The sequence below is a fragment of the Lupinus angustifolius genome, chromosome LG12, assembly GCF_001865875.1.
Source record: "Lupinus angustifolius cultivar Tanjil chromosome LG12, LupAngTanjil_v1.0, whole genome shotgun sequence".
NCBI classification, from domain to species: domain Eukaryota; kingdom Viridiplantae; phylum Streptophyta; class Magnoliopsida; order Fabales; family Fabaceae; genus Lupinus; species Lupinus angustifolius.
Window position 1 is genome coordinate 8403964 of NC_032020.1, and position 17554 is coordinate 8421517.

The 17554-nt window shown below is 34.6% G+C and overlaps 2 protein-coding genes across 3 annotated transcripts in view; both read right to left on the reverse strand.

Annotated features, from left to right (window-relative positions):
- On the reverse strand, positions 1432-3196 carry LOC109362718. Its single transcript, XM_019608710.1, has 3 exons — positions 3106-3196; positions 1915-2177; positions 1432-1743 (listed from the first exon to the last, which is right to left on the reverse strand). Exons 2-3 carry the CDS (start codon positions 2111-2113, stop codon positions 1601-1603), a joined length of 342 nt encoding a protein of 113 aa, XP_019464255.1. The 5' UTR covers positions 2114-2177; positions 3106-3196; the 3' UTR covers positions 1432-1600.
- LOC109362717 (eukaryotic translation initiation factor 3 subunit I-like) overlaps positions 4509-17554 on the reverse strand; it is a 15833-nt gene continuing 2787 nt past the window's right edge. Inside the window, exons 1-9 of one of the 2 annotated variants that reach the window (XM_019608708.1) lie at positions 8108-8239; positions 7395-7591; positions 7062-7277; positions 6837-6964; positions 6640-6759; positions 6441-6530; positions 5655-5741; positions 5470-5549; positions 4509-4790 (exon numbers count right to left, since the gene is read on the reverse strand). In XM_019608708.1, the coding sequence (XP_019464253.1) occupies positions 4715-4790; positions 5470-5549; positions 5655-5741; positions 6441-6530; positions 6640-6759; positions 6837-6964; positions 7062-7277; positions 7395-7578 (981 nt within the window). In that variant the 5' untranslated portion in view covers positions 7579-7591; positions 8108-8239 and the 3' untranslated portion in view covers positions 4509-4714. Of the gene's footprint in view, positions 4791-5469; positions 5550-5654; positions 5742-6440; positions 6531-6639; positions 6760-6836; positions 6965-7061; positions 7278-7394; positions 7592-8107; positions 8240-17554 lie in introns of those variants that run through there. The other variant, XM_019608709.1, reaches the window with a different exon arrangement.

The window sequence follows — 17554 nt, forward strand, 5'->3', positions numbered from 1 at the left end:
AATTCGCAAACAAACCCTAAATATCATTATTTCCTTAAATGGGTTGTCTAAATTGATTCGTTTTATTTGAGTCAACTGACTTAGGGCCACAAACCAAAATGTAGAGGGGTGATGCAGTTTCTCTTAACAAATTTCATTCTATTTAAGTTGAGTGAAAGTTAGTTGAATTAAGTCATTAACTATTAGCTTTGGAATTGAAGAGTGACTTTGGCGTTTGAATAATTAAGCTTATATTGGGAACTAGTCTTTGATAGCTTAATCATATATAAATTAGATAATGAAAAATAAAATTATGCAATAAATATTTACCAACAAGCACAACTGTTAGAGTGTAATATCTTTGTTAGTATATATATTTTTCTCTCAACCGTAAAACAAGTATACTGCAGTTTCCTTTTTCTTCTTATCTAAATGTGAGTAATTACTCCTTCCAGAAAAAACAGTAAGCGTGGCTTCAATTAATCAAACTTTAACATTTAACCTTGTTTATTACTTAATTATCTAGGTAGACATTACAGCAATGAACCAACTCTTTTAATATAAATTTGAATACTATATACTCATTTCTATTTCTTTCATATCTGATGATGATCATGGAATGCATTGCTTAGATGTTATGAGCATAAAGGTACCTTGGCTGGTTGAACAATAATGACATACCTATTATTAATATAAGACACTATCACTATATCATTTATTGTTCATATATATTTATCATTGATTCTTCAAAAGAACAATACAAATAAATAATAAACAATTTATTGTCAGTATATAAATCTGCATAGATATTATACTCTTAAAATAATGCACATCTCACCTTTAACAATAAAATAATTTCTTTTCTCTAGAAAACAGTATTATTAGTGCTTGAGAAAGTTGTAGAGCAACATGAACAAAAAAAATTATGGGAACATAGTTTGTTTAAAAAATCAGACTAAACAATAATACTGATACTTAACAAAGCTTTTTGTCCCTAAAAATTCGATGACATTCGATCTCGGTCCTAAAGTTTTCATTTGGCCAATAATACTTAATTTTCCAAAGTTTTTAGCTTTGGTACATTCTGCTACTTTCTCTATGTTAAGTGTTAACTACACATGTGTCAAAGTTTGATGTGACTTAACACCGATTAAGAATATGTTTCATTTGGCCAATACAATATGTTTTCTAAATGGCATAATGAAAATGTGAAGTCCCAATTCCAAGCCTCATTCCATTTAAGTCAAAACTGTATTAGGGAAAACTCTTGAGAATCCTAAACAAATGGGCATAAAGCCAAATGCTTACAATAATGAAATGCTAAGAGTTTCAAAAGCATGTTTTTAACTCTGCTACTGAATTACATGATACACTGCCAATAAGTACCAAAGCTAAATGAAAGGGGACACTGAATGTTTCATAGGATGATATAATACACATGCTACTAGTAAGTAGTAACTCTCACCATTTGGATAGCAAGATATTGTAAAACATAAAACTTGTGATTAAGTTCACAGCATAAACAATAAAAAACTGATGTGTAACACACTAACATGCAATTGCAAGATACACTAAGAATTCATGTTAGATTGCAAGATTTCATTCCCTTTCTCTACTGGAGTTATATGTGACGCTTGCTCGGCTTTTTCCCCTTACCACGGCGCTTGCCTTTACCCAACTTAAATTTCTTCTTCAATTTTTTCCCTATTCCACCAACAGGTTTCAAGGAAGCCACACTTTGACTGTCATCAGGCATCTCCACATCTGGATAATTTAGAAGCAAACACTGAAAATTAATTATGATTGCAATGCAAGGCAAACGTCAGTACATAATTAAAGACTACTATGAACTTGGGATTTTTCTTTAACATGACATCATTCCATGCAAATAAAGCAACTGCCAGAAGAAATTATGTAAACATGACGATATCATACCCATGATTGTGTAGTTAGATGGGGTGGAGGCATCCATAGCAGATTTTGATGGGACGCGGACTGGCAGCTTAGGTGCGGCAAGGGCAGCTTCTTGGGCGGCCAGCTTAGCAGCATCTTTCTTTTCATATAAAGGTTCAACGATCTCCCTCCGAATTGCCCTCAGCCTCTTTTCCCTCTTTGATCTCAAAGACTTTGCCATTCTCTTGGACTCCTGTTCAACTTGCTATTCTCTTGGGTTTCAAGGTATTGCAATTACTTAGACCCTGCTTAGAACGATAACCAATATGAATTCAGAAAATTATAATATTTAATAAATTCTAATGTTTGGAAGAAGTCCTAAAATTTAATTGAATAGCATTAAAATTGTTTGATTTGCTCCAAATGCATCTTAAAGACTAAACTGACGGGTTCATTTTTATTTCTAATTTTACAAAAACAGTTTACTTAACCATAGAGGGTGAGTTTGGCACAACGAGAATGTTGTTGCTCATTCAAACTGAAAACAACCTCTCCACTTGTGAGGTAAGGATGTGCACATCTACCTTCCTCCGACTAAGTGGGATCCTGATGCTCTAAAAACATCATCAGTCAAGCGCATACAAAACAGCGGGTAGCACACAAACATTTTTAGTTTTGCTTATCAATTTTCTTAACATCGAATAAATGTCTGCATTTAAACTTCCAAAAAATGCTATGATATCCTTATTCAAACTAAATACATTGAATAAATCTAACATAAGAATGAAGTACCACAGCTATCATGTTGGTCTAATTCAAAACAAGACACTTACAACTCTTACATTCAGAAGAACATCTCTCTATAATTCAAATAACCATTTGTACCCTAAATTTGAAATATCTTGTTGTTAGAGTAAATTTCAATAGGAATCCATGTAACGCAGCAGAAGACATGAAAAGGTATAAACAAACTTACCTATGTTATTAAAACAAATAAGAAAAAGTAAAAACAAATTATGATGAGAACAGAACACAAGAACTAGAACCATCAGAGGAAAATTCATATACCCAAAAGAGAAAAGAATCAGACTTTACCCTAACAAATCTAAAACTCGCCTAAAAATAACCAGTGTCAAATCCCTCTTTTCTTTTTAAGAAAACATAAACAAACAATAAATAATGCTTGAATCGTAGTTGAACGTCGAAGAATATAAGATTGTTATGATTCATTACCTGATTTTTGGTTTGAAGACGTAACGACAGAAAATTACAAATATAGCTGCTAATGCTATGGACTCTGTTCTATGAAGGCGGTGTTAGGCTAGGTTAAAATAAAATATGAAGAGGGGGGAATTTGTAAAAAATTAGATTGAAACCAGGGATAGAATAGTCTTTTTGAATGAATAATTTCTCTGGGCCTAAGCCTAACAAACATATGAATTGGATCTAAGATTCGATAGATTTGTGGTTAGTTTTTATTTGTTTTGTTATACATCCCAAAATTATATTCACAATATCTCAATATCTCAATATCTCACACCTGCCTCGAGTAGGACTGTGGTATTATGATATTGAAGGTAATTTTATTTTCAATTAGGCCATTTATCTCTCACATCAAGTTTTGCCACACTTGTGATAATTTGTGCTATAAATGGTCTGTTTTTCAGATTAAATTGTTTCCCTCTCTATCTAAATATCCAATTATTATGAAATATGTATATCATTCTACACAAATTATTGGCAATGAATCTTCACTTTATGTCCCTTGTGTACTTCTGAATGCTTCATATAAGTTAGTTTTATCTAGGATGACAAAAAACATGCATCCACCTATACCTATAGCATTCATACGGGTTACAAACTAATACTCGAAGATTTTATAAATGGGTTTTTAAAACTACTTGCAATATATATGCGCTGACATGGGCATGAGGATACCTTAATCCATAATTTCTCCACCTCAATAGACTAAAATCCTAATTTATGATAATGTCTCCCACTCTCCCTTACATTACTAAAATTTGGTGTTCTAAATATTTGAACAGGAAGCTAAAACTTCTTATTAGGGAGAAGGCTCCTACCCCTTTTTTTCTAGTATTCCTATTTCCTACCCGAGGTTGATTAATATGCTTCAAAGATAGAAAAATGAATGATTTTTAATATGGAAGATCAATTGTATTCAAGGTGCATGTAAAATCCCGCAGAAAACTCGAAGAGGATACCCAAATACAAGTATCCTTTTCAATATGGTAAATGGGTAAAGCATAAAAAGCATAACTATTACTCATGCCCGCAAACATAAAGTAATTGATACATAAAGTAATTGATCTGGTCATGAGCACATTTCACTCAAATTCGTCACCAAATTGACCGAACAAGTGAGCACACCCACACCTGGTGAGCTGAAACATGCCAAACAATGAGAATGCAGTTAAATTTATAAATTCATATAATACTCTTAGTAGATCTATTTTGTTATTTATCATGATTTATGATAGAACATTATAACATTATTTAATTTATGTAACTGATCTCAACTTATGGAACTGAGTTTCAATTGTTGTTTGACCAAAACCAAAATAGAAAAAACCACACTAGTTTAAACCATTGAATCTAAGGCTGCTTTAGACAAATCATAACTGTTAAGTCTCACTTGTGCATTGGATTAAAAGGCAATTTTCAAAATTCATATGCATTACAATAAACTAACAAAAACTGCTCCATGGATAAAATTCTACCAGAATATCAATTAAGAGCATGTTTAATAACATCAGCATCACAGAAATATTAAGTTAAAGAAATTCAAAGCTAAATTATATGATCCACGTTAAATTCTCCAGCACTACAGTTTGATATTGAAATAATCTTGGTCGAAGTGGTGCAACCTTACATAACCATCTTCACCTCCACTTGAAAAACTACAAAATAAAAAGAATATGTATGAGCCAGTAAAGTAAAAGAAATAAAATTCCATACCATAATAATTATATAATTCAGACCACTAATGTCCCATATAAATTATTTGAACAAGTACATTGCTTGGAAATTGGAATGTAACTTTAAATTTCCCTTTGATTTGATGTGAAAATGATAATATTATTTGGAAATAGACAAGGAAAGAAATAATAGTTTAATCTCTGGTATGATCAATTATTATTCAATTACAACCAGGTTATGCATCCTTCACAGATTCAAATGATATCATGTAACTATTGTAATAAAGTCCTCATTCAAGTTATATTTCATGTAAATATTGATCAACAAAACCAGATGGTGAAATTTATATATTGAACATATTTACAGTCATATAATAACTTCTGGGTTTTGATTGGTCAAGGTAGATTATTCCATCTAGTAGTGGAACAAAGTTTTGTTATTTAAATTTACACCATATATGTTAACCAATTACATAGGTAATGTAGAGGTTTTAAAATTTTATGTGAAACAAATTATGCAAATTCCTTATATATGGTAGAAAATTTTAATGTGACCATGGTCATGAACTTCTCAAGTGAGTTGATGAATGGAAGATTTCAAGAAGTAAAAGTATGTCGTGAGGCAACTCGAAAGGGGAGAAGAGAAGAACAAAGAGTATACCTTTTCCCATCAGGATTGAAGGCCAGCGCATTAATTGGTCCAAAATGTCCTTTCACACCTCCAATTTCTTCCTGAAGAATCTAAACAAACGAAAATAACAAATATGAAATGAAGAACACGAATACTCAAATTTAACCTTTATAGAGAACTATGCACAATGCAGGAAGAGCAACAACCAAGTTTACCTTGTCATAGAATTTGGCTTCAAATTTTCCAGCACGATGATCAGTAGTTGTAACAGCTGATGCATCCTGACCACCTCCAAGTACCACCTATGACCAACCATGACATCAAAATCAGAAAACCATACAAGATCTGGGAATAATACATGACCCAAAAAAAACGGAATATAGAAACGGAAGTAGATATATGATTTTCTGATTTTCATCTGGCACTAGCAAGTATGAACTATTTTGAAGTGAATTTTTCTCTTGAAATGGTTAGCAATCGTAAATCAATGATCTACAAAAAGGTGGTCGTTGTTTAGGGGGGGAGTTTGTATCAATAAAGAAAGGGTATAGGTATATGCTTGACCAGCTTCCTAAATTTTTAGGACACCTTCTGGAGGATGAAGATGTGACTGCATATTAAGAGTATATAGCTTGGGTTTGATTTGTAGACAATTAAGGATGCTAAATTAATGGTATTTTACTTATTTGTATAGCCACCCTCTTGTATAAATAGGGCAACCTTCATGGCTATTATTATACACAACATATTCAGCACATCCCAAGCCAAAATATCACAAGTACCACACCGTCCCAGACCGTCGCAAGGAAAAGTATAACCAAAATTCTTTTTATCTGGCATGTACAGTAAACTTCTCTAGAGCTTTCTCTGTTCCTCTATTTCTCACAGAATAAACTAATCAAATAAAGTGGCAATAAAATTCCTTACATTGATTAACAAAACACTAATAATATGAATATCATAACATGAGGTTAACTAAATTACAATGCACAAATACATACGTGATCAAGAAGAGGTGACATTGCAACTGCATTGACGGGACGTTCTGTCACATATGTCTTGATAAGTGTCAATGTTCTGGTATCCCAAAGCTAATTGCCATAAGAGAGAAAAAATCAGTTAGGTGAAAATAAATTGATTTTGACCTTATCACACAAATATATCGACAGTGAGAAAAGTAAAGAATTGAAATTTTGATACCCTAGCAGACTTATCAAGGGAGCCAGTTAGGAAATGTGAGCCATCTGCAGATTTTACAAGTGATGTAATTGTCTTCTTATGGCCAGATTCCTTGTCAGACTCTTGAAGTAATTTTCCGGTCTGCAAGGTAGAAAAGCAAGCAATTGCATTAATATTGATTAACAAAGACGGAATAGGCTAAGACACAATAAAATAACCTCAGCATCCCAAATGCGAATAACAGCATCTTCTCCACCACTAATAATAGTTCTGTTGAGGGGTCCCCAAACAGCTCTATTAATTCTTCCCTGAGGGCCCTTAAGGACAAGCACAGATTCCCCAGTTTCTGAGAGGATAAATGATACAGGTGATTACTAAGTTGAATGAAGATCAATTAGTAGTACCACTACAAGTCTAGCAAAGGGAAGGAATAATGTGCTTACGATCAGCGGGATCTCTAGCAATGCGCTTGACATGGATTGCAGAAGTCAATTCCATAAAGGGGTCAGAAGTGATAACTGCAAGCTTATCACCAACGGAAAAGTCGACAGACCTAGCAGGGGAATCAAAATTGAAGGTGAATAATTGCTGACCAGTTTGCACATTCCAAAGCTTCACAGTTTGATCCGCACTACCAGTTATCAGTCGACCCGAATCTCCTGTATCATCAACCACCACCATCAACTCGTTATATGATTGCTTGCAATATATTATATTGACTAACAATTAATAGTAATATAACAATATTGATAAATTTTAAATTAAAAAGAACTTGCTTGAAACGTCGCAGCACCAAACAGCGCCATTATGGCCTCGATAAGTGCCCAAGCGTTCGCCATTGTCGGCAAACCATACAGTGGGGTTGTGGTCCTTAGCACAAGAGAAAAGGAGATCACCGTCATTGTTGTACTTGAGGAAAGTCAATGGCCTCTCGTGGCCTTTCATTAGAATTGGCCTCATGATTCTTCTCTCTCTGCATAGAACACAGCATTCACATAATAATTTAGCACTTATCCAAACTAAATACACTGAATAAATCTAACATACGAATCAAATACCACAGCTCTAATGTTGGTCTAATTCAAAACAAGACACTTACAAGCCTAACATTCAGAAGAACATGTCTCTATAATTAAAGTAACCATTTGTACCATAAATTTGAAACATCTTGTTGTTAGAGTAAAATTCAATAGGAATCCATGTAAATCAGCAGAAGACTTGAATTAGGTATAAACAAACAACCTATGTTAAAAAAAACAAAATACTTCCCAAAGAAACAAAAACAAATTACGATGAGAACAGAACAGATAAGAACTAGAACCAACAGAGAAAAACCCATTTACACAAATGAGAAAATAATCAGACTTTACCCAAACAAGCCTTAAATTCAAATAAAAATAACCACCGTGAAGTCGAAATCATAAAAAACAAAACAATGATTGAAACATAGTAGAAAGACGAAGAACATAAGATTAATATAAATCATTACCTGGTTTGTGGTTTGAAGATGTAGCGAAAGAGAATCCCTCAATTGATTATAGATATAGCGGCTATGGACTCTGCTATGTTCTATGAAGGTGGTGTTAGCTAGGTTACAACAAAATATGAAGAAGGGGTAGTTTGTAAAGATACGATTGAAACAAAGGATAGGATAGTCTTTTCGGATGAATAGTTTCTTTGGGCCTAAGCCTAACAAACAAGTGAAATTGGATTTGAGATTAGATGGGTTTCTGATGAGATTTTTACCTTGTTTTGATACACATCCCACAATCATATTCAATTCCAATTAGTTTGTCTCGTTATTTTGTAGAAAAAAATATATGCAACCACAATATAAGAGTTGTTATTGTTAGATAATCATTTACTATCTATTTCTAATTAATAATTACTTTTTAAAAAAATATAAATGAGTGGTAAATAAGATATTGATTGTTATAAATTTTTAGATATTACACTTTTTTGTATTAATAAAATTAAAGATTAACATCGTTATTTTTTATATTACCAATAATAGTTTTTCATCTTTTGGATAATAAACTAATCTCTTTTGCGGTGTGTGACTATTTATCCAAATAATAGATTTCTTGACATTATGGTCATCATGGGGATCTAACGAAATCTTATACTGATTTATAAATTTTCCCTCTTCTCACATCCTTTCTATTAAATATTGGCTTAAAAGAAAAAGAGAATGATGTGGCCAAGTAAAATGAGTGGCTATAGTGGAACCTTTTTTGTAGCCAATGAGAAGAAGAGGTTGTGGTGAAGCATCTTTGTTTTTGGCCATACAATCCTCAAGACTTTGGCTATAAATAGGAATGCTCCAAGCCATAGTAAGACACGCCAATATTCTAGCTTTAGTGCATATTCTCTCTTCTTCTCTTGTTCTAATATTGTGATGAATATTTTAGTGTTTAAGATATACTTGAGAGAGAGTGATATTGGGTGTACTTGGGTTTTGGGAAGTGAGTGAAACACTTGAGTGAACTTGTAATTCTCTTTTATCATAGTTATAATATCATTGTTGCTCTTCAACCGTGGACGTATGCAAATTGTTGAACCACGTTAATTTCTCGGTGTCATTTTCTCTATTTAAATTTCTCCATGTGTCTTCCGCTATAACAAACTGGTATCAGAGCTCGTAGAGCTCTTGCATGCTAAGTTGTACGATCTAAAAGAAAATTCTTAGTATGCTCTGTGTTTGCAGCATTGTCTGATCTTACACACCAGAAAAGAATTGTTCTTGTTAATGGAAAGGTATAATAGTGTGAAAGTGCATGTCTATGAAAGTTCTGTCTTAGGAAAAACCTGGTATTTAAGCGTGTCTGTTAAGACCCATCTCTCTTTCCTGAGAGCTTTCTTGGCGTACGCTCACGGACTATGATATTGTTCTAGTATACGGTTATCATGGCGAGTGCTAAATTTGATTTGGAGAAATTTAATGGAGAAAATGATTTCAACCTATGGCGATTGAAGATGAAGGCTCTACTAGTTCATCAAGGCTTGGGAAAAGCCTTGGAAGGTAGAAACAAGTTACCACAGAGTCTGACCGAGGACGAGAAGGATGAAAACCTGGAAAAAGCACATAGTGTAATTTTGTTGTGCTTGGGAGATGAAGTTCTACCAGAAGTGTCATATGAAACTACAGCTGCTTCATTATGGTTGAAGTTGGAAAGCCTGTGAAGTCACTCACCAACAGGCTGTATTTGAAGAAAAGAATATATACCCTTCAAATGCAGGAAGGAAAACCCATAAAAGATCATCTGGATGAATTTAACTAAATTATTCTTGATCTAAAGAATATTGATGTTAAAATTGAAGATGAAGACCAAGCAATTCTTCTACTATGTTCCCTTCCAAGTTCTTATGAGCACTTCATCGACACCATGATGTATGGTCGAGAAGATCTGACCTTAGACGAAGTAAAGGCGGCGTTGCACTCGAAAGAACTAAAGAAAAGAGTATTAGATTCGAGATCTGAAGGCTCAAATGATAGTCCTTTTGCTAGAGGAAGAACAGAGAGGCGAAATCAATTTACAAGGAAAAGATTTATGAATATGGAGATGCGGCTGTAGCAAATGACTATAATAGTGCTGATGCACTAATAGTCTCAGAGCACGATTCAAAAGATGAATGAGTACTTGATTCTGGATGCTCATATCACATGTGTCCCATTAAGGATTGGTTTTCAACTTACCAACCCTTAGATGGGGGCAAGGTCCTTTTGGGAAATAATGCTCCCTGCAAGGTCATTGGCATCGGCTCAATTAGAATCAAGATGTTCGATGGAATCGTAAGGACGTTGACAGATGTAAGGCATGTTCCAGAATTGAAGAAAAATCTGATTTCCTTGGGAACACTAGATTCAAAAGGTTATAGCTACAAAGGTGAAGGTGGAGCTATAAGTTATTGGCATTGGCACAATTAGAATCGAGATGTTCGATGGAATCATAAGGACGTTGACAGATGTAAGGCATGTTCCAGAATTGAAGAAAAATCTGATTTCCTTGGGAACACTAGATTCAAAAGGTTATAGCTACAAAGGTGAAGGTGGAGCTATAAGAATATCTAAAGGCGCTATGGTTGGAATGAAAGGAAAGAAAGAGAGTAGTCTCTACATGCTACAAGGAAACACAATCACGGGTGTTGCTGCTGTCTCATCAACAAGTGATTATGATGTCACCAAATTGTGGCATCTAAGAATGGGTCATGTTAGTGAAAGAGGCCTAGCCGAGTTGGCCAAGCAAGGATTGCTATGTGGTCAACAAGTCGGGAAGGTAGACTTCTGTGAACATTGCATTTTTGGGAAGCAATGTCGAATAAAATTCAACAATGCAGTTCATCGAACAAAAGGCACGTTGGATTATGTACATTCTGACTTGTGGGGTCCTTCCCAAGTACCTTCTCATGGTGGTAGGAGATATATGCTAACTTTCATTGATGATTATTCAAGGAAGGTTTGGATCTTCATTTTGAAACATAAAAGTGAAACATTTGTCAAGGTCAAACAGTGGAAAACCTTGATCGAAAAGCAAACTAGGAGGAAGATCAAATGATTGAGAACTGACAATGGCCTAGAGTTTTGTAGCAGAGAATTCGGAAACTTTTGCAAGGATCATGGTATTGTCAGACATTATACTGTGAGGCACACTCCTCAACAAAATGGACTTGCAGAACGGATGAACAGAACCTTACTTGAAAGGACAAGGTGTATGTTGTCAAATGCTGGATTGCCAAAACAATTCTGGGCGGAAGCTGTCAATACAGCTTGTTACTTGATCAACAGATGTCCATCAACGGCTATTGACTTTAAAACTCCAGAAGAGATGTGGTCGGGTGTTCCTGCAAATTATGATAATTTGAGGATATTTGGTTGCCCTGCATATGCTCATAACAAAGAAGGAAAACTTGATGCAAGAGCATTGAAATGCATTTTTCTTGGATATCCTGATGGTGTAAAAGGATATAAGTTGTGGTGGCCAGAGAAAAGAAAATGTATTATTAGTAGGGATGTTACTCTTAATGAAGCTGAAATGCTAAAGCTTCATAAAGAGTCTTCAACTGAAAACAAAGACCCTAGTATCTCGGAGAAGGTGGAGTTTGAGGTGGAGCCAACGAAGGAAAATACATTTAATCAAGAAGAAGAAGTTCATGATGCATCTACTAGTAGTGATGTATCCCAATTGCAACATTATCAGTTGGCTAGGGATAGGCAAAGGAGACATATAAAACCTCCTGAGAAATATGGTTATGCTGATCTGGTGTCTTATGCTCTAAATGTTGCTGATGATATCAGCAATTGTGAGCCACAATCATATGAAGAAGCTATCAACAATAAAGAAGCTTCCAAATGGATTTCTGCCATGAGAGAGGAAATTGAGTCTCTTCATAAGAATCATACTTGGGTTCTTGAGAAACGACCAAAGTCTCAAAAGGTTGTTGGATGCAAATGGGTCTTCAAGAAGAAGGAAGGAATTCCTGGAGTTGAAGATGCAAGATTCAAAGCGCGATTAGTGGCCAAAGGTTTTACACAAAGAGAAGGAATTGATTTCAATGAAGTTTTCTCCCCTGTGGTAAAACATAGCTCTATTCGCATCCTACTTGCCATTGTAGCTCAATTTGATATGGAACTTGAGCAACTAGATGTCAAAACAGCATTCTTGCATGGTGAGTTGGAGGAACAAATCTATATGAAACAACCTGAAGGATTTGAAGTTCAAGGGAAGGAAGATCATGTTTGCTTACTGAAGAAATCCTTATATGGCTTAAAACAATCTTCTAGACAGTGGTATCGACGGTTTGACACCTTCATGCTCGAAAATGGCTATTGTAGAAGTGAGCATGATAGTTGTGTCTACTACAAGAAGCTGGCAAATAAGTCATTTATCTATCTCCTTCTTTATGTTGATGACATGTTGATCGCATGTAAGAACATGTCAGAAATAAAAAGCTTAAAAGCTCAATTGAGCTCAGAGTTTGAAATGAAGGACTTAGGAGCTGGAAGGAAAATTCTAGGAATGGAGATTCAGAGAGATAGAAAAGAAGGGACGCTCTTTCTATCACAAAAGAAGTATATTGAGAAAGTGTTGGAACGATTTGGCATGCAAAATGCTAAACCAGTCACTACTCCATGAGCGTCTCATTTCAAACTTTCGATGGCCTTGTGTCCACAAACTGAGAGCGAAAATGAGGAGATGTCAAGTGTACCTTATGCTAGTGCAGTTGGCAGTCTTATGTATGCCATGATATGCACTAGACCAGATATTGCACAAGCAGTAAGTGTGGTAAGTAGGTATATGGCAAGTCCTGGTAAAGTTCACTGGAAGGCTGTGAAGTGGATTATGCGCTACCTAAAGGGTACCATGGATATTGGCTTATTGTATGGAAAAGTCAAAGGTGTTGGAAGTAAGGTCATCGGATATGTTGACTCAGATTATGCCGGAGATTTGGATAAGCGAAGATCACTCACTGGATATGTTTTTACACTGTGTGGTTGTACTGTTAGTTGGAAAGCAACACTACAATCAATTGTTGCTTTATCTACAACTGAAGCGGAGTACATCGCAGTAACAGAAGCTGTAAAGGAAGCCATTTGGGAGAAAGGTCTAATTGAAGAGTTGGGTATACAACTAGAAGAAACAACCATCTACTGTGATAGTCAAAGTGCTATACATCTCACAAAAAATCCAATGTATCATGAAAGAACAAAACATATTGATGTTCGGATGCACTTTATCAGAGATATCATTGAGAAAGGAATTGTTAAAGTGGAGAAAATACCAGTGCAAATAATCATGCTGACATGATGACGAAACTAGTTCCAACAACGAAGTTCAGACATTGTCTGGACCTGATTGATGTCCAGAATCTCTAGTGGACATGAAGAAGAGCAACATGAAAATAGTTATGATAGTTTTTTAGCCAATGTCAAGATTTATTAAATATTGGCTTAAAAGAAAAAGAGAATGATGTGGCCAAGTAAAACGAGTGGCTATAGTGGAACCTTTTTTGTAGCTAATGCGAAGAAGAGGTTGTGGTGAAGCATCTTTGTTTTTGGCCATACAATCCTCAAGGCTTTGGCTATAAATAGGAATGCTCCAAGCCATTGTAAGACACACCAATATTCTAGCCTTAGTGCATATTCTCTCTTCTTCTCTTGTTCTAATATTGTGAGGAATATTTTAGTGTTTAAGATATAAGTGAGTGAGAGTGATATTGGGTGTACTTGGGTTTTGGGAAGTGAGTGAAACACTTGAGTGAACTTGTAATTCTCTTTTATCATAGTGATAATATCATTGTTGCTCTTCAACCGTGGACGTAGTCTCTGTAACACTTTCAATAATGTTTTTTCAACAACATGCGCTAATAATTGTCTGGCTTGTTAATACAGGCATGAACAAATTAGCTTCATCTAAATGTAGGAATTGCTTTTTGAATGATTGTTTTTCGAAGTCAATTTTATAAAGCAAGAGTCGAACATAATTTTAAAGAATAAACAGATTTTTTGAAAATTAAATTCATTAGAATTGGCCTCATGATTCTTCTCTCACTGCTGAGAGTACAGCATTAGCATAATAGTTCCGCACTTACCAAAACAAATTTCAAGGCAAGTGTTGAAATTTACCACAAAAAATCAATTTTCAAATAGTTCCTAAGATTAAGCTTTTTTTTTCCTTTATATGAATCACTAAAGAAATTAATAAAATAATCCAGGTGAGTCTCTTTTAAACTTTATTTGGTTAAAGAGTAGAAAATAAGAGAAGATAAAAAAGGTAGAAAGAGAGGTGAAAAAAATGTGAAATATTTTTATATTGTTTGGTATAAAAGAAAAAAATATAAATTTAAAATTTTGAATGACAAAAATATCCATAGAATAAAAAAGATATGAAAGAGTTTAACGAATATGTCATTTTACTGTCTTTCTCACTTTCTTCTCATGTGGGGTGAGAAAGAAGTTTTGGTGGCTTTCGTTATTAATATTATATCGGTCATCAAACCAATATATTATATATACATATATATTATATTAACATTAATGTTAAAAAATCAATAACAAACCAATATATTTTTTTATATTCATTAAAAAATTAATTTTAAATAAAAGTCGGCTAGTATGACCGGTACGGTAAAATTAAAAATTAGTCAGTATAATCAGTTTTGACTAATATAATTACATGATTGATATAATTATTGTATCGTACTGATACTAAGACTGATTCATCGATTTACCGGTTCAACCGACCTGTACGAAATTGTTTTAACAACATTGGACTCTCATATGCTGTTAAAGAACATGGTATCCCATCTTGTTCTTGAACCAGAAAAGCTTGATCAAAGAAGAGAAAGAAAAAAGTATGAACAATGCCTCTTTGAATTAATTTTCAATGTATTACAACAACAATGAAAGGGAAAGCTATTTATGAAAGAAGTGGTTAGAAACCAAAACAGAAAGCCCAACCGAAAATAAACCAAACTAAAACTTCAAACAATATTACTACTTTCTTCTTTCCCTTTTGACTCATTAGCTTTGAGTTCTTGTTGCTGCTTATCATCAATGGATTTCATATTCAAGAGCTCCCCACAAGCTGGTAAGTGTATATCTAACATACCAAGCTTGGAAAGAAGACCTTGAAATAATGCAGGGGATAGGGACTTAGTAAGGATGTCTGCAAGTTGGGACGAGGAAGAGATGGAGAGAAGATGAAGAAGACCAGATTGGACCTTTTCTCTGACACAATGACAATCCATCTCTATATGTTTTGTCCTCTCATGGAAGACAGGATTTGCTGCTATGTGTAGAGCTGACTGGTTATCACAGTAGAGCATTACAGGTTCAGAATGTGGTATGTGAAGATCATGGAGAAGATGCATAAGCCATTGTGCCTCAGAAGCAGCTAGTGTCATAGCTCTGTATTCTGCTTCTGCAGAAGATCTAGATACCACCTGCTGCTTCTTGCTTTTCCAAGAAACAAGAGCATTGCCAAGAAAGAAGCAATATCCTGAAACTGATCTTCTAGTATCAGGGCAACCTCCCCAATCTGAATCAGTATAGCCTTTAACTCTCAAATCTGTCCCTGCAGAAGAAAAGAAAACTCCCAAACTGATGGATCCTTTGAGATATCTTAGGATTCTCTTGGCTCCATCAAGATGTAAATCAGTAGGGCATGAAACAAATTGACTCAAATGACCCACTGCAAAACTAATATCTGGCCTAGTATGGATCAGGTACAATAGTTTACCCATTAATCTTCTGTAAACACTAGGATCTTCCAAAACAGATCCAGATTTGGAGTGAATCAATTTTCTTCCATACTCCATTGGAGTGGAACAAGGTTTACAAGCAAGCATCCCTGTCTCCTCAAGAAGATCAAGGATGTACTTCCTTTGATATAGTAAAATTCCCTTATTAGATCTAGCTATTTCCATTCCTAAAAAAATTTCAACTCACCAAGATCTTTAATGCTAAATTCAGTGTCTAACAAACATTTCATAAGTTCAATCTCCATCAAATTGTTACCAGTTAAGATTAGATCATCAACATATACAAGAATTGCAGTAAAATTAGAGGAACAAGTCTTAATGAAAAGAGAATAATCAGCCATGGATTTAGTGTAACCTGATTGCAGAAGGAAAGCTGTAAGCTTATCATGCCATTGCCTGCTTGCTTGCTTTAGGCCATAGAGAGATTTTTCAAGCTTACAAACCATGTTAGGATGAGCAACAGTGAGACCTGGTGGTACTTTCATGTAGACTTTTTCTTTTAAATCTCCATGCAAAAATGCTGTATTGACATCTAATTGATGTATATGCCAATTGTTCACAGCAGCAATGGATAAAATAGCTCTAATTGTGGTTATTTTGATTACAGGGCTAAAAGTCTCCATATAGTCTATTCCCTCAGTTTGTGTAAAACCTTTGGCAACTAATCTTGCCTTATACCTCTCAATGGATCCATCAGATTTGTACTTTATTTTAAAAACCCATTTACACCCTATGGCTTTCTTGTCATTAGGTAAGGCAGTTATAACCCATGTGTTATTGTTATTTAGAGCCTTTAGCTCCTTTTGAATGGCATCTCTCCAACAGGCATATTTGATAGCCTCATTATAATGTGTTGGCTCAATATGAGATGATATACTAAGGGAAAATTGCCTATGAGCTTTAGAAAGCTTTTCATATGAAAGAGTATCAGATAGAGGATATCTTACTTTTGCAGATTTGGTTTCAACTGAATCAGGCTTAGTGACCAAGGCACAATGGTAATCCTGAAGGTACTGAGGTCTGATTTTAGTCCTAAGGGACTGCCTTGGCACAAAGTTGTTATCAGGAGCAGAATCAATATCATCTTGAGCTGAATCAATGTTAGTCTCAACAGGATTATATGAGCAATTATCAAAATCAAGGTCAGGCATAGGCATATTAATGCAAGGCATAACACCCTCATTATTTTTGACAGAATCATTATTCAAATCCATATCAAAGATAGAACTACCCATACTAATCAAGTTACCATCAGAACTTGCAGAATGATTTTGTGCAATTTTGAAAGGGAATATGTGTTCATAGAACATAGTATTTCTAGACAAAAATATTTCATGGTTATTAACATCTATCAACACATACCCTTTTGTACCATATTTTAGGCCCAAAAATACACATTTTCTTGACCTATGGTCAAGCTTTCTTCTATGTGAGGTTAGAGTGCTAGCAAAACAGAGGCATCCAAAGCATTTAAGCCTAGAGATATCAGGCAATTTTTCATGTAACATGTCATAAGGACTCTTGTTAGACAAGAAAGTACTAGGTTGTAAATTTATCAAGTGAATAGCATGAGCAACAGCAAAATTCCAAAGACAATGAGGTATATTGGACTGAAAAATGAGAGATCTAGCAACACTAAGGATGTGTTGATGTTTTCTCTCAACCACCCCATTTT